At 51.0% G+C, this 23172-nt stretch overlaps 1 protein-coding gene across 6 annotated transcripts; it reads right to left on the minus strand.

Moving 5' to 3' along the window:
• Positions 1-268: 268 nt before the first annotated feature.
• Positions 269-14209, minus strand: CLN6 (CLN6 transmembrane ER protein). 6 transcript variants are annotated; one of them, XR_014785428.1, is made up of 8 exons: positions 14039-14209; positions 12828-12948; positions 10134-10232; positions 6953-7141; positions 6806-6861; positions 4615-4740; positions 1806-3115; positions 275-1725 (listed from the first exon to the last, which is right to left on the minus strand). XR_014785428.1 is itself a non-coding variant. In XM_084817537.1 (7 exons), the coding sequence occupies exons 1-7, from the start codon at positions 14095-14097 to the stop codon at positions 2824-2826; spliced, it is 942 nt and encodes a 313-aa protein (XP_084673663.1). In that variant the 5' UTR covers positions 14098-14209; the 3' UTR covers positions 269-2823. The 6 variants fall into 6 exon arrangements, 4 of the variants coding, with proteins under 4 accessions (XP_084673663.1, XP_084673664.1, XP_084673665.1 ...); XR_014785429.1 differs by having other exon boundaries at positions 1461-1725; positions 12828-12945; XM_084817537.1 differs by having other exon boundaries at positions 269-3115.
• Positions 14210-23172: the final 8963 nt, after the last annotated feature.

Genomic DNA, 23172 nt, shown 5'->3' on the forward strand with positions numbered 1-23172 from the left:
CCTTAGAGACAAAGAGGTTTGCACTAGACTAGACTGTTGGACTAGGATTGCAGAGAAGCTGAATTCAAATTCCCACACAGCCACAAAGCTGTGAATGATCCTTGGCCTCTCTCAGCTTTATCTATCCTGCAGGGTTGTTGTAAGGATAAAATAAGCACCACGTATGCTGTTTTGAGTTTCTTTGAGGAAAAGTGGGATACGTGTAACAATAAAAAATGTGGAGACTTATCTTTATTCATAAAGTTAAAAAAACAACAACAACTCAGTCCAGAAAGACTTTATCAAACTTTTATTTTATGTACCAACAAACATGTCACATACATGTGATTTGAATCACACTCAGGCTATGTACACTATGAAAAGTCATGGATGGTAAGTTTCAATTCAAAAATTCCAGGATACCCCCCCACCCCCTTGGACTCAACAAGTTCTTCAGTTTAACAAATGTCCCTGCACATCCCTTAAACTTTTCTACCTGAGTATTCAAGGGGAGGGAGAGAAAAAGCACAGAAAGAACACCAGGCTGAAGAAGGCATGCTACAAACAGGAAGCATTCCTTTCACTAACAGTCGCTGGTCGCAGTGTGAGCAGAGCTTTATTGCAGTTCTTCAGATGGTTTCTGGATAAGGTTCCCGGCACAGCTTCTCCTGTATTGCCTGAGTGCGAGTCTGCCCGCTTCCTCTCAGAATGGTGGGCTTTGGGTTAAATCCTTTGTTTCCAAAGGGCAAGGCAGGGGCATCAACTCTTCCATGAGTTCATCCATGTACTCGCTACAGCCTCAGATCATGTAAACAAAGCTTAATGAAGTTAAGGGACTGCTGTCCTGAGATAAGATGCTATGTAAACTCTCTCTAAACCTGCCCCCAGACCTTCCTCTCTCCTGTGTTATATAGCCTGGGGCCAACTGTCAGACCAACTGGCATGAGGGGCAGTGGTTCTAGAGGGGGAAAAGTTGTCATTTCCCCCTTTCCTTCCTCCGGAATCATCTCTGGGTAGTGCAGGGAGAAAGTGAAGGGTTTTTTTAACCTCATGCGACATGTCCCCCTCTTCTAGGATAATTACTATAAACTGTTGTTAAAGGCCCGAGTAGAGCAAATTCCCTCTTCCCACCTCGTGTGTCCCCTACCCCACCCCCACACACCCCAGACGCTCACAGATCCTTGTCAGGCTGGGGTTTTGGCTTTGAGACATTTTTTTCTTTTAATTTACAAAGTCCTACACTTCTTAGTATCGCTGGGAATTCCCCCAAGTATGTAGAAACCACTACCTCTGTTTTTGGGGAGCCCTATTTTGCCACTTCAGTATGCTATTAGAAGAAAAGGGATTAAAGATTGCCTTCATTTCCAAAAAAGAATTGCTTATTACCTCACCTTCTATTTTGTTCAAGCTCTCAGGATAACTATCTCAAGGATGTGGTCATGTTCAGCTTTTAAAAGATGAATGATTAGAGGCAGGTGATTCATTGATGAAAATTCTTTAATTGGTTGACAGCCCTGGTTTGGTCCCCCTGAAGTCAGCTTCACTCCAAGTTGCTTGGCTTAACTGTTTTGGGGATACAATTTGTATAGCTTGCTGGTAGTAGATCAAGTTGAGTGGTGGGAGCTTCCAGAATAAGTGGATGGTACAGCCACCTTCAAAGTCAGGAGCCTCCCCTTCGGTTTCTAAACTCTGCAAAATTCAGGAATAGAAAGCATTCCCTTAAAGCAGCCTTCCCCCACCTGGTGGCTTCCAGATGTGTTGGACTCTGCCTCCGATCCCCCTGGCTGGCATGATGGAAGTTGTAGTCCAACACATCTGGAGGGTACCAGGTTGGAGAAGGCTGCTTTAAAACTAAAGGAGAGACGGCGACCCTATGCAACGGAGGGCTCACCCACATGCAGATTCAGTAGCCACAAGCTCACGCTTACATCTGGTGATGCAGGGCCAAGCCCAGCCCTGAATGACCATCCCAGACCCTTCCAGTCACGACACAGTTTGTTCATGCCACACAGTGCAGAGGACGAGGAGGGAATGAGTCTACTCACAGTGATACAAGAGCAAGTTCCCACTGCTTGCTTCTCTCTCTTGCAAAAGGATCAGAGCACATGTACGTTCATTAGACTAAAAGAGAAACTCCCACTGAAGTTTTCTGCGGCAGCAGATCAAAAAGCCATCAGCAGATTTGCTGCAAGCCAAACCCAGCAGGCCTCCCCTGCTCCGCTAGACTGCGCTGTACTGAGCAAGCACACCCACCTCTTGTCATATAGTTTGTTCCGCTAGCTACAGGGAGGAAAAAGGGAAGCAAGGAGACATGCACAGCCCTGAATCTCTCCTGCCACCAGTGGGCTGCTAGACACCCCCCCCCCCCCCCGGGCTTCTGAGATCGTAACTAACATTGCAGACACACTGATAAGGTTCCCTTTGCAGCTATAGGGGGCCGGAAGCAGGAATAATTCTCAAGCAGCCCACCTTTTCAAGTTCAGCGGTGGGTCTATCGGCTTCAGAATATTTTCCCTACAACTCAAACACTCCCTTATTACAGACTAAGGCTGCGAGCCTAATGAAGACTTATTTTAGAGAAGGCCCCAATGAACCCAGTAGAAGTTGCTTCCAAGTACCCTGCATAGGATTGGGCTGCTGTCCTCGTTTGAGCTAGGTTAAGATAAGCCACTGATTCCGGGAAGGAAACACCTCTCCCCCTCTTCCTCTGTACTGTGGGCACAATCCACCACGCAAATCCCATCCACTCCAATGGGGCTTGTGCAGGAGACATTGCCAGCAGATGGAGCCCAAGGTCTGCATTTTCAAATCACCCCCCCCACGCCGCTGCAAAAGGCCTCAATGTTAAATGCTCTCCCCCTCTGCAGCCTGCAGGTTACTCATGTGCAAGGTGTAAAACGCCCACGGCTCTGGAATGTAGATGATGCCAGGGTATTTCTTCCTGAGGATCTTGTCGTCCCAGAGCCAGCTGACCCACAGGGCAATCAGCCCCAGTGTGATGATGAACGAGTAGAAGAGGAAGCGGCCGTTGCTGTCCATGAGCAGCCCTTTGCGCTTCTGGTGCATCACCAGAGCCATCAGGGCAAAGAACGTGAAAATGAAGAGCATGAAGATCTGCCCCTCCGTGACAAGATACCTGCAAGGGAAGAAGGATTCTGGTCAGAGCCTCTCCTCCAGGGACCGTCTCCACCCTCAGCAGGGAAAAGGGCGCAGGGGCTCACTAGCTGGGGGGGAAGGTGGCGCTCGGGGGGGCAGAAGCGCTTGCCGTGCAGTGCTGGAAGACACGCCTGGCGCCCCAGGTTCCATCCCAGTATCTTTCGTTTATTTCCCACATTTCTACCTGCCCCACTATGTAAAAATGTCATCAAGGCAGGTTCAAGCAGTAGTCAGTCAATGACAACAATTTAAATGATCAAGAACAGTTCACAACAAGACTGAAAGCGGCAACAGCACTAAAATCCTTAAGGGAAGCTGTCTGCAGGATGGCCGCTGAAATGGAACCGTCTTCGCTGCTTGTCTCCAAGGGACGGGAAGGAGCAGCAATGGGGCCAGCAAACCGCGCGAGGGAGTCGGTGCCACATTCTGGGGGCCACAACCAAAAAAGCCCCCTCCTCTGTGGTGCCCGCACACCATCTCTCTGGCAGCGAGGCACCCAGCAGAGGCCCTCCGAGGCCAAGCAAAGCTCCCAGGCAAAGGACAGTCTCAGACGGCCGGGCCGGGCAGGGGGCCCAAGAGCCAGTCTCAGACGGCCGGGCCGGGCAGGGGGCCCAAGAGCCAGTCTCAGACGGCCGGGCCAGGCAGGGGGCCCAAGAGCCAGTCTCAGACAGCCGGGCCGGGCCGGGCAGGGGGCCCAAGAGCCAGGAGTGCCACTGCTGCTCCGCGCGCACAGTACCGGCCTAGATAAACCAAGGAACGAGGCAGCTTTTTCTGCATCTTTGGGGACGGCTTTTCCCCCAGAGCAGAGAAAGGAAGCTGATGGAAGGCCTGTGGGCATTTCCCCAGTTCATTCAAGTGGCCAGTTTTGAAGTTCAAAACCGTCAGGAGAGAAACGTACGACTTCATAAACCAAGCGTATGCAGGGGCCTTCATGGACCCCCTTTGCCCCAATGGAACGTTTTATATGTAAAGGATTGCCAGCTAACACTTTCCTGTCCTTTTCTTAAAAGGCCCCCGTGGGGACTCTGCCCCCACACGTCTCACAGAGAGCCTGTTCAATTGCTGGGCTGATTCTACACTGAGGATATTTTGCCTAGCATTTAGCCTGGACCCTAAAACCTGCCCGCTGCTTCTTGGCTTGTTCCCATAAAAGAGCTGCCTCCATATTAGAAAACAGCCAGCAACTAATTTCAGCAGTCCATATTGAGGGTTTTATTGGGGCAGCGCAGTCTGGAAAATTAAGGCTGGAGGAACAGGGGTCCAGCGGCAGAGCATCTGACTCGGCCTCACCCCCGCCCCCCACCCTGTAGAAGATTAATACAGTGACAAATTCTACAGAAGATACAATCGTGGTCCTGCTTAATTAAAACCATGGCTGCCTATCCACTATCTATTGCGCCATGTGTATCTTTTCAATCATGCAACACAGAAGTGACTTCACATCCCTCACCCCTCCCAAAAGCAGCTTGGCTCACTTACCAGTAATAGAGACTACTGGGCCCAATGAGGAGTAAAGCAGCCACAGGTATTCTCTGCTGTTCTTCTTTACGGGGTATGAAGCAGCCGGAAAAATATATGCACAGAATGAGAAAGAAGGGGATATACCTGGGGAACAAAGTTATAACAGGACTTAAATGGACTCTTGGGTGGGGAGGAAGGGCCACTCCGCCCACCCCAGGTTCTACCTGCAGTGTTATGGCAAAAAAGACCCCTGCTGCGTTCTCTGGTCCCACTCTTGCGGTGTGACAACTGGGTGACGCCATCGCACAAAGGCAGCGCAGGGGTGGGGGTGGGTGCCTGCCTGCACTTTGCCTTTTCCCCCAGGGATTGTAACAGGTATTTCCCAGACATTTTCGAGCTTGCTAGAAGCTTTGATCAGCAGCTCCATAAATTAAATCTGCAAACTGGAGGCCAATTTGAATCTACACAGGACATTTTACATCATGTATGTAAGGGAACACTTTCTCAGCTCTCATAAATAGGAAAAATGAAAAAGAAAGTATTGAAGATGGCCTTTCCTTCTAAGAAAGAATGGGAGACTGTTTATTAAACTGCAAATTACCCTGTGCTTCTTGCACTATCTAAAAAATACTGTGGTTTTGGTAATATGCAAGTGTATTCAATTAGTTCATAGTGACAGCCCTGCTTCTAATGAAACGTATACCAAGATCCTCAAGAACTCAGAGGTCCCATGAAACCTTGCAGTGCTCAGTAAGAGTGCACACCTTGCCTCCGTGCCCATTTTGCTTTGGAAAGAACACCTCCCATCCCTTGGCCTCTGAAATCCCCCACAAAGCTTGTCCAGAGTGAAACTGGCATAGGACAGACATCGCTCCGGACAATTCAAAAGTGGTGCTGGCAATGTTTTTAGGAGCCCATTCCTATGACAGCTTTGGCATGCCAGGTTTGCTGTGGTTTACTGGAAACACAGAGCACACACTCAATGGACAAGAAAGCAGGTGTCTATTTTACTACAGGCTTGGATCACAACACCATTCCCACTGCAGATACTTCTGTGCAGGCTGGGTGATACATGGAGCAAACTACCATCCAAAGACACAGTGAAGTCACAAGGCAGCCATTTAGCTGCAAATTCAGCACTCTGCATATGGCAGATCACCACATGCCACCGTGCCATCCCAAAAGAATCCTGGGAATCTGTTTTTAAGACCGGGGTTTTAAGCCCACTACTAGAAAGCAACCCTCTTTCCCGATTACAAATGAGTTACACAAACACAGTTGGCTTAGATGCGCTACATGTTATGTAATTACAGCTGGAGGCTACCCACAACCAAGTGAACCAAAGCACAATTGATCTGGAAGTTAAGCCTCTGCACTTGACCCAAGAGCTTCTGGGGAGGTGACAGCTGCCGGGGGGGGGGGGGGGAGGCCGTATGGAATCGGAGACAGGAAAAACAGCTTAAGGAAAAACCCTCACAAGCTACCATCTTAGGGACTTGTGCAGACTTAAGACACATCCAGATAATTTCACTGCCTCTTCTGTGGCACAAGGCAGCCATGAACATCACCCGACAGTAAGTACAACCAAAGGCAGAGTCTCTCTGGGCCAAACTCTGCCTGGTGTTAGTCAGGCATAATTGCCAGAAAGCACAGACACAGCAGTGCAGACCAAGCAAGTCAGCAGAACGCTTGAGAACGTCCGGGCAAGTAAGCAAGTTTTAACCTGGCGGCAAAGCGACAGCAGTGCTGGTGCCAGTCAAGCTGTGGCGGGGAGGACAATCTGGAGAGGAGGAATGATACTGTGTGACTCTGATGACGGGAATGGCCGCAGGAGGAGGAGTCAAAGGAGCCTGAAGGACAGCAGCACGGAAAGGCTCAGAGGCAGCACGGCCGACGCGATGTGGACTCGGCAACCCGTGCAGTGGAAACCCACCCACCTGCCGCTTACCGCTTCTCACACAGCAGGAGACACATCCCTTTTTTGAAAAGATGTGTAGAGGTAGTGGGGAAAGATCCCATCTCTTGGAGCATGTATGTCTTTCAAAATGACTACCTATCTCCTCACACATGCTTTGTTGTTATCCGTACATGCTAAAAGCACAGTATGTGAAGCATCCCTAAACCTAGTGGGTCAGGCCACATTTCTGGTTTAAAAAACACCCCTCCTCCCGAACTTCAGAAGTGGCAGGGAAAAGAACAATTTACTTACCACATTGAATGGCCCAGATATTCATCATAATAGTACAGCAACTCAAAGGAATCAATCTGGAAAGGAATTAAATGGGAGAGTTAAGAAAGGGAAAGGGGCCCAGCTGGTAGGCAAACAGGTGGGGTGGGCTCAAAGGTCTTTCTTTACCAGCGTCTCCGGCTTCAGGTTCTGAATGATGGGGTTCTCTCGGACAGACAGGTGCAGCTGGTAGCCACTGAAGATCAGCCGGTGATTAACAGAATCACCCACCAGGTGGATGCTGGCTCCCATGACAAACGTGATGATGCAAATGTACACCATGGACCGGGGAAGGGTCTTGGGCGACCGCTCAATGAGCTGCAACGGAAAGCTGTGTTTAAGGGGATGGGAAGAGAAGCGTGCCTTCCTGGACCCTGCACCCCCATTCCTTCAGCAGGCAGAGGCTGGGAAAGTCCCAGCCCTTCCCCACACAAAATTTAACTCCCAGAAAACAGCAACATTTTGTTCCTGGAATTAATTGATACGAAGCATTTCAATGGCATAATCTACTTACATCGCACTGGGGCTGGCCAATTACATGAGACTTCCTGTTTGGGGGGGGGGGGAGGCAGACAATCTGCAGCGACGAGAGCACTCTGCCAGGCTGAGAAACTTTCAGAGAGGCTTCCTCCCCACCACACTGTGCAAAACAAGAGGGAGTTCTCTGGGGCATCTGCCCCTCTCACACCAGGAGAGGCACCAGCCAGCTCTCAAGCTGCTGTTGGCCTGGCAGAGTCACTTTGCAAAGAGCTTCCTCAAGAGGTAGCACTGGCCAGGCCAAGAGCAGCGTGCAAGGCACCGCCTCCAAGATGGCCTCCATTCACACACCCCTTGCTTCACACCAGGGGTGAGCAACTGGAGCCCCCAGGGCCAACTCTGGACCACTGAAGGATGTCAGTTAGCCCTCTATTGCCAGCCTTGGGTCAACAGAGGTGTGGAGAATGTAGCAATGGACCAAGCTCTTCATGGGATGGGGGTCGACAGCCCTGCTCTCTCCACCCGTTTCTTCCCGTGAGGTGGGCTTTTTCCTCCTTTGCAATGTGACGACAGAGGACAAGGGGAGGGAGGAGGCAGGAAGACACACACAGAGGATCCTCATTTGCATCTATGGCCAGGAATTCAGCTGCACAGCCCCACTGCTGTTTTCTGAACTACTGGCTTTGTTTGTGTATTTTCCCTAAAGGATGAGACTAAAGTCTCTCACTTTCTCCTTTCCCCCCCAAATGGCAGCTTCCCCTGGCCTGGATGTAAACTGTGACTAACTCAACCACTCTTTGCATATCAGAGCAATGGATTTTTATGTAGTCGCCAGGAAGATCAAAAGCACGATTCATTAGTGGCAGCCCTCTGTGGCCTCCGCTCAGCCCCCTTCATTTCAGAGCATCCCTGTGCCCCCACCCCGCAGCTGATGTCACCTCCAGCAATGGTCTTAAAACACAGAACAAACCAAATCCATGTCTAAATCAAAGGAGATGGCAGCCCACAAGTGATACGAGGCAGCTGAAGGTTCACGAACACTGGTCCTAAATTAATTTAGGCTTGAGTTCAAGCTAGGGAAAAAAAGGAAACTGAGTTCCTATAATTTGGAAGCCTGGTATTTTGGAACTGCCTCCTTAGAATAATCTTGGCAGCAAAACATTCTCACAAGTTTCCAAAGACTTGAAAGGCTTATGAAGAAAATTATGACAACTACCCACTGGTTTCTGGTCCATCTTGTTGCAAAGGCAGAATCTGGAGCCCAAACTATTATACACACACACACGCTGCTGGTTGCAGCCCAACCTGACAAGGGGTGATTCCTTCCCTGCCCCATTGATTACGACAGCCCCATTGACCCAGGACCCCTTAAGGACTCATGAATGCAGCCACTGAAGTGGGAGCCGCCACGGGGAGGGAGGCGGGGCACAAGGCATGGAAACAGACAGGCAAGCACCAGGGCTCCTGCTGTTCTTCCCGAGAATGGAGGACTCTCTGAGCTGGCTTGCATGACTGAACAGCCCACCGTGGTTTATTTAAGCCTCCAGCTCACGCCGCACCTCACTGTGGCTTAAACAAGCCACGGTGGGCAGCAGTGAGCATGTGAACCAGGTCAGGGAGAAAAGAGTCAAGATCCTCAGAAGCAAAAACTGCGGAAGGCCGGCCAGCCCTGCAATCCTACAGGTGAACTTCAGTTGAGAGCCCTGACACAGCCACCCATGCCTCATAGGTATTTGTTTCTGCTTAGTTTAAGCAGCACGTGCTTCCCTCCAGGGGGAATGTTCACCGCAGGGAAGCCCCCCGGTCGCGCCTGGAGGCCCACATCGGAGGGAGTTGTGTGCGCAAGTCAACACAAGAGGCTGCCTTGTCCAGGGCGGATGGTGTGTCTGCTTTGCCCTGTGTGGCCGGCTCCGAATGGCAGCAGCTCAGGGTCTCAGGCAGGGAGAGAACATTGCCATCCCCTGGACTTGAACTGGGAAATCCTGCATGCAAAGTACTGACTCTCCTGTTCTGCTACGTGAGATTTGTGTATGCCTATCATGACATGGTGTTAAGTGAAAGTCGCATCTTTGAGAACACACACGCAGAGCACACTTGCTCCAACAGCTGTTTTTGCTGAATCATTTGGCCTGCCTTATACAGTTGCTGTGTAAGGATTACAAGAAGATCAATCATGGACTCTCTCAAAAACTACTAAAATGCTTAGTATTATTCATTACAAGGGCCCAGTCCTCTGCCAGAGAAAAGCTACTGAAATTACAGCAAGCTTCTTCCAGTTATGACATCCTGGTATCAGCCTTGCACAACCTGGTGCCCACTGGATGTGTTGGACTCCAACTCCCATAATCCCCAGCCAAGCAGCCAATGATGGGAGTTGTTGTCCACACATCTGGAGGGCACCAGGTTGAGGAAGGCTGCAACATCAGTCCTGGTCAACGATGAGCAAACTGACCAATGGTGCTCGTCACAACTGGGAAGCAAGACCTTGTGGTCTGCGAGAGTCCAGTGCATCAGGCATTGTTCAGAGTGTGACTGTCCCAGAGAGAATTAGGGTGCAATCCTAGGCATGTGTAGACAGAAAAGTCTACAACTCCTAGCACTCTGCAGCCAGCATGGCTGCCTGGGGCATGCTGGGAATTGTAAGACTTTTTCCTGTCTAAACATGACTAGGATTGCACCTTAACCTTTCAGATTCACTCTCAGCTCTTTTAACCACTCCCACCATCTGACAGCCACTCCTGCCATCTGACTTGCCAAAAATCCCCCCAAAATATGAAAGAAACAAAAACACCCCCCTCCCAGATGATTTTAACAAAAAGAAAAAAAGGTTTACCTTCAGAAGAATAAAGGGTGTGATAACATTGTAAGCCATGTGAAAATAATCTCCAGCACTCGGTTTGTTCAGTGGAAACCATTCTAGTGGGAGCACGATCTGAAGGATGGGTAACCAAAAAGAGAAAAGGGGAGGAGTTCCATCATCAGCAGTCTACAATAACCTGTGGATTTTTTGCATGGTCTTTTTGTCAAGATTGGCCACAGAAGCCATTTTGTCCCTGCTTACATGTGCCAAATCCAAAGATTAGAGTAAACTGAAGGTGGAACTACACATTTCAAAGGAAACACAAGGATCCCAAGACTGGGTTTTTCTTGTAACCCAAATGAGGGGTGCGGAGGGGGCTTTGTAGGGGAGAATCAGCAGGCACAGGAAGATTATGCACCCCAGTCCCTCACAATTACATGTGTATCGACCAGCAGGCGTGTTCACAAACGTTTGTGATAGTGCAACATCTAGCGCCACCCTCAGACCCGGACTCAGAGGTTTTAACACTTAAATTCCTGGTCCATGTGAATGGAGTTTGCTAATTAAGGATAAAAGGGCCTGGTGTCTCAAGGCAGATAATTCAGCCAGGGTGCTTCTGGGTCTGGTCAGTGTCTGGCTGGGCAGCCCCTGGCTGGTAAGCCCCAACCTCTCCGATACCGCCTTGAGTTCCATGATGGAAGAAAGGTGGGACAGAAATGAAACAAATGAAAAACGAACTATGAGACTCCATAGTTGAATAACAACTATGCTGAAGTTCAATTACAACTTGAATTACAACTTATCAAGAAGTTCAGTTCTATTAATGGTGGCCTGAAATGAGATAACAGGTTTATATCCCACTACAGGTGTTAATTAACATAACAATGCTAGGATGTTTGTTTTATCATTAAAACTGCTTTGTGAATTGTCATAGTGCTTATTTTAACATATATTTATGCTTTAACATAGCTGTCACAATTAGGGATGTATGGACTGTGTAAAATCCGCTCTGTCTGTGTTTTGTGGATTGTCAGGCACCTTTTGTTCCGTTGTCCGCTCACAGACGGATGCAAATATTTTTTTCATCATGCAGAAAAATACGCAAATAATTACGTAACTATTTAAGTATTTATATAATTTACCTTCGTAAGTAACATGGAGGGAGCAATCCTATGGCCGCTAGACAGTGGCTAGATGGCCATAGGATATGCTGTTATCCAGGAACCGACCTTGGAGCCTGTGCTCCAAGGTCAGTTCCTGAAGAACCGACCTCCCCCTACTTCCGCGCTGCCTCCGAGGCAGCACGGAACAGCTCCGTCGTCTGCATGGCTGGGGGCGTTCCAGGGCAGGGAGAGCGTAGCTGCCTGTATGACACATCCTATGTGCTGTCCAGCAGCCTCCTTCCCCGCTCCATGCTCCTGTGGCTAGACAGCTGCAATCGGCTGTCTAGCCGAAAAGGTAGGGCAGGAGGAGCATAGAAGCAACGATCTCCTCCGTGCTTCTCCTGCCTTACTTTGGATAGGTGGTCACCTCCGAGTTCGGAGGCAGCTGCCTATCTACATAGGATTGCGCCCTTAGCGTATTGTCCCCCATTCCATTCAACATTTCCTGAGCAGGAACATGCATATTTTCCTACAAATGTATATGCGTACATTTCAGGAAAGTTAAAAAAAAAAGATCCGAAAGACCACGACTCCACGCAGCCCGAGGGGGTCGCTCTGCAGTGGATTCTGCAGGTCAGATTCTTAGTAATCCAAGCTCGTTTTAGTCCGTCTCGAATTTCTTCTGCATCCTTAGTCACAGTCTGTGTTTTTTGCATTTCATTCCCCCCTGATCTCAGTTCTTATATATTTGTTTCTCTTGCAGAGCCCACACTCATGTTGTATGCACCTACCAACTGCAGATAGCGCTTCATGCATTGAATGATGTAGACTCTTGCCCACAAAAGCTTATAAAGCCGCAAGAACTTTCTGCCACAAAACTCTTTGTTGTTTTTGCTGCAACAGACTAACACGGCCACTGGGTGAGTCAACATGCTTCCTCCCCCTTTCCAAAGTTGTGATACTAAGACTCATTGTAACTTTGGGAGAATTGAAAGCTACAGTAAGTATAATGTTCCACAAAATATTGTGGTGGGTTTGCTTTGAGAAAAGAATGTTAATGTTCCTGACAGGTCAGCTGATATCCCATCACGCGACTCAATTGTGAGGAAATGCTTTTGTGATACAGAGATCTCTCTGGAATAGAAAGCTGCCAGAGCATGTGTGCAAGACGACATGGTGCTCTGTCACATGGTGCTAGCAAACTTCTGTCTCTGCTCCTCTACCTCACCCTCAATGTTTTTAACACAAACCGGATAGCAACAAAAACTTTGGGGTGGCCAAATCTGTTTTGCTTTCTATAACATTTGCATGTTTTCACTGTTTTCATTTGCATTTTTTTTCACAGGCATTCTGTCCTGTTACTGCATTCATCTGTGAATTTTTTTAGAAGTCTGCATAAAAATTCATATGCATTTTTGTACACATTTCCCAAATGTATGTGTTTTTTTTATCAGAGACCTGCAGCGTAAAATTCAGAGAATTTTATCCCTTGCAAAAACCAAAGGGTAATTGCATTCCGGTTCACATATTAGTGGAAGAAGCGTGAACTGGGTTATTTTGTAGTAAAGTATACACCAGATGAATTTCAGCCCCATCCCTACAAAAGTGCCACTATGCTACTCACCATGGCGATGGGGCGGCCAAAATCCAGCACCCAGTTCTGCAGAGTGAAATAAAACCACAGGTCAAAATGAAAGCGGGAATTCTTGCAGGCGTCATCCTCCTGGGCTGCTCCATGATGCCTGCTAATGAGGACAGAACAGCAAACTGAGCAATCCATATTAAATCAACTGTAAAGTGAAAAACACCCACACAAAAGGAAGTTCTGTTTTCATACAGCCCCTGACCCCCATGTGAATCGTGACATGCAAGGCAGCAAGACAATGCCAAAATACCAAAGTGATGAAGTTTCCCCCCAAATCAGAAATATGGATAAGATGTTGTTTTTGTAGAGGCTTTTTCAAGAACCCACACAGATAAAACCTGTATCTCCATCAGCGGGCAAAGCATGGCAAAACAACATGTATTCCACATTGTTCTGGAATTCTGCTGCACTTTGCACATGGGCTGCACAAATGTGACTTAGGGAAGCATGAGATTCTCTTCTACAAGATTCACCATGATGACCCTCTCGGAACAGGGATTAACGGCAGGATTTTAAAAAAACCCAACAGGGAAGTATTTGACCCTCAGGGGTTATACGAGGCCTTTCCTGAAATCCGGCTAGTTATGCATCGCACAATACAGACAGGCCGGGGAAGAAGGAACACGCCTGTTCACAGAGGTGCTTTTTCGAAGTATGGATTTAACCGGAGAGAATAACCAACCTCTAGAATCGTCCTTGCGAGAGCGACCAGGCAGTTTGCGGATTCCTACCGCGGCTAAACGATTCCATGCAACCAACTAGCCTCACAAGACATTCTCCGAACTACGCGGGAGCCGGCAGTTCGCCAATCCGCCGAAGGATGGAACGAGTCGGGCTGCGCGCGGGCGCCAACGCCCCAGTCCGGGGAGCGGGCCGGGACCCGCGCCGCACTGCCAGCGCTCCCTGGGAGCAAGCGGGCTTCTGCCCGCGCCAGGCGCCCGCGCTGCCGCCTCTTCCACGCCCGGCCGAGGCTGTCCTCGACTCCCGGGCGTTCCGCAGCCCCGCGCGGGGAAGGCGCGGCAGGGCTGCGGCGCCCTCGGGGCGGGGGCCGCTGCCGCGCCGGGAGGCGCCCAGGAGCCCGCGCCTCCGCGGTCGCCGGAGCGCGCGGTGCCCCGCCGGGGGCGTCCCCGGATCGGGGGTCCCGTCCTCCCCTTGCGCGGCCAGCCAGGGAGGCTCGCGCGCTCGCTCACCTGCCCGGCGGCGAGGAGCCCGCGGCCGCCTGGCGCCTCCGCACCGACGAGCCCTGCATGCGCGCAGCGGAGCGGCCTCGCCTGGACTGGCCGGCCGGCCTCGCGCGGCTCCTGCGCGCGCCTCAGGGCTCGGGCGCCGCGCCGCGCCTCGGCTCGGCTCCGCCCCGCTCCGGCGCGCGCCCTGGGGTGCCCGCCCCTGCCTGGCTGCGGGGCCGGGCCGGCCGCCGAGGGCGCGCGTGGGCGGGCCGGGCACGGCGGCTGCTCCGCCCGGAGAGCCGGCGGCGCCGGCGCCTCCTCCGGTTCCGGAAGCCCCGCCCAGCGAGGCGGAGACGGCGCCGAGGAGCTCCGCACATGCCCGGGAGGGGCGCGAGACGCGAGGGCTCCGGCCGCAGCAGCAGCGGCGCCGGCGCCGACGCGGCAGGCGGCCGAGCCCGCCGCCCTGCAGAAGGAAGCCGCGGCGCGACTCCGGGCCCGGGGGCCGCCGCGCGCAGCGGAGACGCGCCTCTGTTGACGGCGCGCCTGCACGCGCAGCGCCGTGCGGAGTTAGCGACGCGGGGAAGAGGCGGGACGGCCGCGCTTGACGGGCTCCCTCCAACCCGCGGAACGCCCCTGCCCTCTCCCTCCCGCACGTCGCGCGGGGGCCCCGTGCCCCCCACAGCTGCCGGGGCGCAGGATCCGGGCGCGGCGGCCCCTGGAGCCGGCTGGCCCGCCCGAGGAGGAGCTGCCAGCGCCGGCACGCCGGGCAGCAAAACGGAAGCCCGGATCATGACCTGCCGCAGGGTAGCGCGCGGGGCACCTGCGCAAGCTCCCTTCGCGCTTCCGCGCGCCAGAGACGTGGTGTGAGCGAGCGCGTCGGTGCGGGCAGCTGCTCCCGTCCGTCGCCCCGCCGGGCTGGCGCTGGGGAGCCTCCTCCGGCGCGGTCAGCCGGGCTGGCCGCGGGGAGAGTCACCACGTGAGAGCCGGGCGAGCGGAACCCTCGCCCGAGGGGACTATCCCCCGAGGCGGCCAGGCGCAGGCCGAAGGCCCGCCTCGCCTCCCTCGGGCCACAAGCGCAAGACCGCTGCTGCTTACGGGATGTCAGATGACATCTGGGGGAGGGAAGCAGCTGCCGGCCGAGCTCCTGCCCTCGTGCAAAAGGCCCCGGGTCTGGCCCTGGCCTCTCCTGCCTGCTGCCGGCCGACAGTACCCAGCTAAATGGACCAATGCCCTGACGCGGCATAAGGCGCCTTCCTGTGACCAGGGAGGCCACAGGCTGATTTTGAGCCTTGCTGTGCATTCGCACGCTCCCTGCCTGTCCCCACGCAATTTGTGCAGCTACAGCTGCTTTTCCACTGCTGTGAGGAGGCAGCCCAGATGTGCAGGAGCAGAGGGGAGGGCACAGAGTTCTGCATGGGCTGCCTGCCTAGGGAGGGCGATCCCTGCGGTTCTGGGGCAGGATCTGAACATGGCGTTGCGGGGACTGCTTGTTTGTTTGTGGAAGCTTAGGAGGAGGATTGCAGCCATGTGCCCCCAGTCCCCATCGTTCCCTGCCACATGCATCCAAAGGGGAGAACAGAGTATGTGAGACCGTTCTTTTGGTGATGTGGGACAGCAGGGAGGCTCAACAGGGTTGGCCAATGCTGGGGCCCTGCGTGAGCCGAGCGTGAGCCCCACATACCCCCAGAAGCCTCTGCAACATGAAGACCATGCTGGCTGCTGGTTATTGAGAGCCCCACCCTCAGGGGCCTCGCCATCTCTGGGGCCGGAGCAAGAGGCAGGTGAACAAGCAGCAGGTTGCAAGCTGGAAGAACAGGAGCCAGGCCAGGCGGCTCTTGTCTGTGGGTGAGGGCCCTCGGCGGGTGCCCAGCTTTGACATGCCCTGCATGTACGGGTTTCATGGGGAATGCCAGGAGGCTCTTTGGAGGCAAGCTGCCTAGAAAACATAAAAGCCTGGTCCTGGAGGGAGGGAATCTCTTTCCCACGACATTAGGCCCAGCAGTGTTTGGCCTAAAGCTTAGAACTTGTGTTTAGGGCTGTAACCTGGTGTAGCTACATCAGCCTGTTGTCTTAGAAAGAATGCATGCAATAACTGAAAGTGAAATAGTATTACTGGCTGAAGGCAGAATTCAGGGGAACCAAGAGGAATGAGCTGCAAACAAGATGACATTAGAACAACTCCAAAGCAAGGCGCAAGATGTTCTGGCAAAATGCTGTCCTGGCCCCACGGCCCCTCCTGACAAAGGCAAGGCAAAGACTGAAGCACGCTGAAGGGCATGAGAACACCCCATGGCACCGCGTGACCCCCATGTGAGTGCTACACAGTGAGGCTGGAAAACAGCCCACAAGATGTTGGGCGTCATCGTCTTTTGCAGCACATTGGAGGCATAAAGCAGGAGCAGAAAAGTCTAACGCAGGGCCTCCGAGAGCAACGAGGAGGGGAGCCTCCATCTGCAACCAAAGGGGACTTGCGAGCGCACACAGCACGGCTTCTCCTCACCCACCCACCTCGACCACATTCCTTGGAATTGGCCATTCCAGGTTCTGTGGATGTAAGTATAAAAGCAACTATCTAGACAATAGCTTACGGAACAGAATTGCTTTTAACCCTTTTGTGTAAAATCCCCTCAATAAAAGTTGCATGCATGTTAACTGCAAATGCACGTGTTGGTATCTCATTCTCCCTAATAAGGTCTGTGCATTTGGGTGACGTTTAAATCAGTTGAAGGCAGCACAAAACAGCAGCAGGAGGACAACTGTATCTTCTAAAGAAAGGCTTTGAAATGAGCAGACAAACCAAATGTAGCCTTGGTAAGAAATCCATGCAGACTTCATGAGCTATTACTGGCAACCAAGCCCAGTTTTGGGGGCTCAAGAGGAAGAAAGCTGGAATTCATTGGATGTGTGATTCCTGTGTCCCTGCTACATGCAGAGGCTTAGAGCCACTATTACCCCCACACCCCACCAGATGTTCAGAGTAAAATCATAACAAATGCTTTCACAGTGACATAGTGCTGCTGGGCTTTTCATGGATTAAATCCTTGGCTGGCTTTAATTAATTAATGGGAGGGAACCCTTATTCTGCAGTATATTACACACACAAAGAAAAATGTTTTGAAATGTATGCCCTACTCTTGGGCTTCCCAGAAGTATCTATCTGCTGCCCATGGTTGGAAACAGGGAACTGGTCTAGTTGGACTCCTAGTCTGATCCAAGGAGGGCTTTTATTATTTATTTTAAAATTTTCTTGGCCACCTTTCTGGGCAGAAGCCCTCCTGAGGTGGCTCACAGCCATAAAATACATAAAAACAGTTAAAATATTAAAAGTGATAAAAACATAAACACAATAAAATAGCAATAAAACTAACAATAAAAACTGACAATAAAACCAACAACAGCAGCAACCATATCAAGAGAAGGCCATGGGAAAATAATACATTTCCAAGGCCTTCTTAAAAGCCTGCCATGATGGAGTGTGGCAGACCTCTGATGGCAACTTGTTCCAAAGGTGTGGGGCCACTGCAGAGAAGGCCCTCTCACATGTAGTCACCCACCTAACTGCTCTCATGAGTGGGCGGATGAGAAGGGCCTCTTTTTCTGATCTTAAAGTGTGGGCAAGCTGATAAGGGTGAAGGTTACCCTTCAGGTAACTTGGTCCCAAACAGCTTAAGGCTTTAAAGGTCAAAAACAGCACTGTAAATTGGGCTCGGAGACACACTGGTAACCAGTGCAGCTGGTGCCGTACAGGCATGTGATTTGAATCGCCTCACCCCCACCAATACTTAAGCGACTGCATCAGCTGAAGTTTCTGAACCATCTCCAAATGCAGCTGCACATACAGTGCATTATGGTAGTCCAGCCTGGTCGTGAAATTCATCTTCATTGCATCGGTGATGCTATCTAGCCATCTCATCCTCTGCCGTCCCCTTCTCCTTTTGCCTTCAATCTTTCCCAGTATCAGGGTCTTTTCCAGAGAGTTTTCTCTTCACATTAGATGGCCAAAATATTTGAGCTTCAGCTTCAGTATCTGTCCTTCCAATGAGCACTCAGGGTTGATTTCCTTTAGGATTGACTGATTTGACCTCCTTGCAGTCCAGGGGACTCGTAAGAGTCTTCTCCAGCACCACAGTTCGAAAGCATCAATTCTTCGGCGCTCAGCCTTCCTTATAGTCCAGCTCTCACAGCCATACATTACTACTGGGAAAACCATAGCTTTGATTAGACGGACCTTTGTCGGCAAGGTGATGTCTCTGCTTCTTACTATGCTGTCTAGGTTGGCCATAGCTTTCCTCCCCAGGAGCAAGCGTCTTTTAATTTCATGGCTACAGTCACCGTCTGCGGTGAGCTTGGAGCCCAAGAAAGTAAAATCTGTCACTGCTTCCATTTCTTCCCCTTCTATATGCCAGGAAGTGATGGGGCCAGATGCCGTGATCTTAGTTTTTTTAATGTTGAGTTTCAAACCAGCTGTTGCACTCTCCACTTTCACCCTCAACAAGAGGCTCTTTAGCATCTCCACCTTTCAGCTTGTTCACCCTGATCCCTCCCAAAATAGCCTCCAGAGTTTAACAGTTCCACAGCCTCCCTGGAATGTGCAGATGGAAACAAGAGGTAGAGCTGAGTATCATCTGTATATTGATGACATTTCAGCCCAAGCCACCTGATGACTTCCCCCAGTGGTTTCATGTAGATATTAAAAGCACGGGGGACAAGATAGAACCTCATGGCAGTCCACAGGCTGATGGCCATGGGGTGGAACAGAAGTCCCCCAGCACCACCTTCTGAGAGCGCTCCTCCAGAAAGGACTGGAACCACTTTAAAACTGTGCCTCCCAAGCCCAATCCAGATAAACGATCCAAATACATACCATGGTCAATGGTACTGAGAGCCGCTGAGAGATCCAGAAGAACCAACTGGGTTGCACTCCCCCAATCCATGTCCTGGCGTAAGTCAACCAAGGTGACCAAGGCTGTTTCCGTCCCATAACCAGGCCTGAAACCTGACTGGAATGGGTCTAGGTAATCAGTTTCATCCAAAATGGCTTGGAGTTGTGACGCCACCACACCAGCACCTTGCCCAAAAATGGCAAATTTGACACAGGGCAGTAATTACCTGGAACCATGGGATCTACATTTGGTTTCTTCAACAAGGGCCTCAGCACAGCTTCTTCAAAGCTGCAGGGATCTCACTGCCCCTCACGGAGGCATTTACTACCTCGGAGGTCCAGATATCCAGCCCAGCTCTGGCAGATTTCACAAGCCAGGATGAACAAGGGTCTAAAGGGCAAGTAGTAGGCCTCAGTCCTCCAAGCAGTTTGTCCACATCCTCAGGTTGCACAAGCCAAAAGGTATCCATAACATGACTAGATGGTGCACCAGCCCCATCTATATCAGACTCTGTCAGAACAATGGCATCCAAGTTGGCATGAATATGAGCAATTTTATTTGCAAAGTGTCTGGCAAATTGTTCACAGGGGGCCTTTGAGAGTTGAAGTTGTTTTGTTCCAAGACCTTCACCAAGAGGCCTTTAACCACACAAAGGAGCGCTGGTGGATGACACTGAGCAGATGCAATGGTGGGGGAGAAGTAGGAATTCTTCACTGCCATCACCGCCGCTGAATAAGATCGCAAGTGGATTCTTGCCTGTGTTTGATCGTATTTGTTCCAAGTCTTCTGCCATTTGCGCTCTATTCATTGACACAATCTTTTCATCGCCCTCTGCTCCTTGGAATACCAAGGAGCTGACACGGTTCTACGACTAGGTTGAGGACGTTTGGGAGTGATCATATCAATAACCTGGGTCATCTCATTCCAAGCAGTGACCAGGACCTTAGCAGGACTGCTGGCCAAGCCTGCAGGAAAGTCCCCAAGAGTCCCCAGGGGTGGACCATCAAATTTGGTCCCGCACCCTTGCAAAGATTACAGGTGGCCTGGATGTCAAAACTGATCAGATAATGATCTGTCCATGCCAAAGGAGTCACTACTGGCTCCCCCACCTGCAGATCATTTTCTCCCAGCGCAGCACAGAAAACCAGGTCCAAAGTGTGTCCTGCCACATGTGTTGGGCAAGATATATTTGAAGCATGCCCATGGTTGAGATGGCAGCCATGAAATCCTGAGCTGCTCCTGACAAAAGAAACCTCGGCATGAATATTAAAGTCCGCCAAGACCATAAGCTTTGGCGTCCCCAGCATCACAATCGAGACCACCTCTGCCAGCTCAGGCAGGGAGACTGCTGGGTAGCAGGGTGGGTGGTACACCAACAGAATCCCGGTCCTGTCTCGGGTGCCCAGCACCAGGTACAGACACTCAAAACTGGCTGATTGTTGGATAGGGAATCTGACTAGGGGAATAGAGTCCCTATAGACGAAGGCTACCCCCTGCCCCTCAAGTTGAGCTTGGTGCTGCATGAGAAACCCTGGTGGACACAGTTGGGAGGACTGACTCCTCCCTGTTCATCCAACCAGGTTCTGGTAACATGCCACGTCAGCATGTGATTCAGCTCAGAAATGATTTTTAAAAGGTTTTCTTAGGTTCAGTTTTTACCACAGACATGATTTTTAAACAGGGTTGCCCCTTTTTTTCTGCTCCTGCTCCTGTCACAGAACTTTAGCCAGTAAAGAGTTTTCTAATGTGGAGATCAGTGGTGGGGGAAGCTGCACTATTTATATTTCTGTGTGTCAGGTGACTATTAATGACACAAGAGTTCTGCTAGAAAAAACAAGGTAGGCAACATTTGAGTCCAGACTCACCAAGACTCTTCAGCTAGTCTCTACCTACTTTTACCCGTCGCTATGACAATCCACATTGGCTCCCAGCGCCCCCTCACCCTCCATCCCTTGCAGTCTCACACATCTTGTGATGGTGCTGTGCATACAGTCATTGTAGTGCCAGCCCGGAGCAGCAGTTCCTAGGGTACCCTGGCCTAGGGTAGCAGTTTAGGGGATGGGATGAGCCGCCCCACAAGTTAATGGAGAAGCTTCGCTTAGGCCACTGGTGAGACCAGGCACAGAACTAATTGGCTGGGCCTGGGCCCCGGTGCGCCCTCACTTAAGCCTGGCCTATACACACAGTAGACTGAGGAAGAAGAAAGCCGAGGTGCGTTCTTCTGAGAGGGTGTGTCACAAAACACAGAGAGCCTTTCTTCTGAGTAAACATGCAGAGGATGGCACGCTAAGTCACCACACACAGGCTTGCGCAGTCTGAGTGCAGAATTGAAGCAGCCTGATTTGTGATCAGAAACAGCATTTTAGGCAGAGAAGCTGTGATCTCCATTTATCAGAAGTGGGGGTGGTCAGCCCTCTCTGCTCGGCTCCTGTGGCGTAACATCTCAGCAGGCCAGGCAGAACATTTGCATGCTTGATTTGATGCCCATGTCCTGCTCATGGATAATCTCACTCAGATAATCCATCCTGGGAGATTAGGGGGAGAGAAGCGGGGCTGGAAGGCAGAGCCATAGGTCATGGGGGGACAATGTGTGCAAATGCAGCTAGCTTGAGGAGGGGGAATCGTGATCGCAGCCCATTGCTGCTGCTGTCTTTTCCATGCATGCACTGGCAGGAGCCACAGGGCAGAAGCAGGCCGATGCATAATGGATGGACTTGCCCTTGTACAGTTTCCACAGGTGGCAGCAGCTCCAGTTGCATGACTCTGGATTAACTATTCATTTTGTTGCTACCGAAACCACCGCAGAACAATTGCACCAAACAGGCCTTGGGTCCTATTAGCAAGATCGTGTTACTGACCGTGTCAGCCGGCTCTGACAAATGACTAGTCAGGACAATAGGTGGGTCTCCCTGAAGGCCTGTGGCAAGAGACAGGCAGAGAAGAGAGGGAAGGAGCCACAATGCTGCCTGGTGTTTTCTGCAGAAAGAACACTGCCTGTTGAAGGGGATATCAAACCCACCCTGCCCAGGTAAAAACAGGTGCAGACGCTAAAAGCAGTTTACGCTGCAGCATTGCAAAGTGGGGAGTGCCAGCAAGATCTTTCCAAGATTCACCTGCCAGGAGCTTTTACCTAATTCTAATTTACAAAGTTGCTGGGTTATCTCTAACCATTTAGATCAATGTTTTCCAGACTTTTGGTTGCAGTAGCACACTGTGTTCTGAATTAGAATGAAAGCCACACTTCACTTGTCTGCAAGAATGAGTTACCTGCTCATAGAGGAGCCCACCACTTCCCCTGCTGTGTTTTTGTGTGAGTTACTGCTCTAGTTGTGCCTCCTGATAAGAGACAGAACTGGCACCCTCCCCAGAGGGCTAGAAATTCTGTTGCTGCCTCTCTGCACAGGGAGCACTCTCATGATCTACTCACACCTATTCCCTGCCTCCAATGGAGGTTGATTGGAAAGCACGAAGGCCAGATCAGCAAATCATGCAGAGGTGGTGGGCAACCTCTTCCTTTCTGGGTGGAGACTTTGGGCTTATAAGAGCTTTACTTGCAGGAGCCTTGTTTCTCACAGCACATTAACCACAGAATCATAGAACTGTAGGGTTGGAAGGGGCCTACCAGACCATCGAGTCCAACCCCCTGCTCAGTGCAGGAATCCAAGTCAGAGCATCCCCAACAGATGGCTGTCCAGCCTCATCTTGAATGCCTCCAGTGTGGGAGAGCCCACCACCACCCTAGGGAATTGGTTCACTTGTCATATTGCTCTAACAGTCAGGATGTTTTTCCTGATGTTCAGCTGGAATCTGGCTTCCTGTCACTTAAGCCCATTATTCCATGGCCTGCATTCTGGGATGATTGAGAAGAGATCCTAGCCTTCCTCTCTGGGACAACCTTTCAAGGACTTGAAGAGCGCTATCATATCTCCCCTCAGTCTTCTCAAGGCTAAACATGCCCAGTTCTTTCAGTCTCTCTTCATAGGGCTTTGTTTCCAGGCCCCTGATCATCTTTGTTGCCCTCCTCTCCAGCTTGTCTGCATCCTTCTTAAAGTGTGGTGCCCAGAACTGGACACAGTACTCCAGATGAGGCCTAACTGGTGCTGAGTAGAGGGGAACTAGTACTTCCCGGGATTTGGAAGCTATACTTCTATTAATGCAGCCCAACATAGCATTGGCCTTTTTTGCAGCCACATCACATTGTTGGCTCATATTCAGCTTGTGATCTACAACAATTTCAAGATCCTTCTCGCTTGTAGTGTTGTTGAGCCACATATC

Source organism: Heloderma suspectum, chromosome 11 (genome assembly GCF_057233095.1).
Source record: "Heloderma suspectum isolate Gila_16-S chromosome 11, 16-S_ref, whole genome shotgun sequence".
Taxonomy (NCBI): Eukaryota; Metazoa; Chordata; class Lepidosauria; order Squamata; family Helodermatidae; genus Heloderma; species Heloderma suspectum.

Excerpts from the sequence above, each read along its gene's own strand:
- CLN6 (XM_084817537.1), bottom strand. The coding sequence starts at position 14,097 with ATGCAGGGCTCGTCGGTGCGGAGGCGCCAGGCGGCCGCGGGCTCCTCG. Across the intron at positions 10,233-12,827 it reads TTGGCCGCCCCATCGCCATG|ATCGTGCTCCCACTAGAATG; the intron begins GTGAGTAGCATA and ends CCCATCCTTCAG. Across the intron at positions 6,862-6,952 it reads ACCTGAAGCCGGAGACGCTG|ATTGATTCCTTTGAGTTGCT; the intron begins GTAAAGAAAGAC and ends ATTCCTTTCCAG.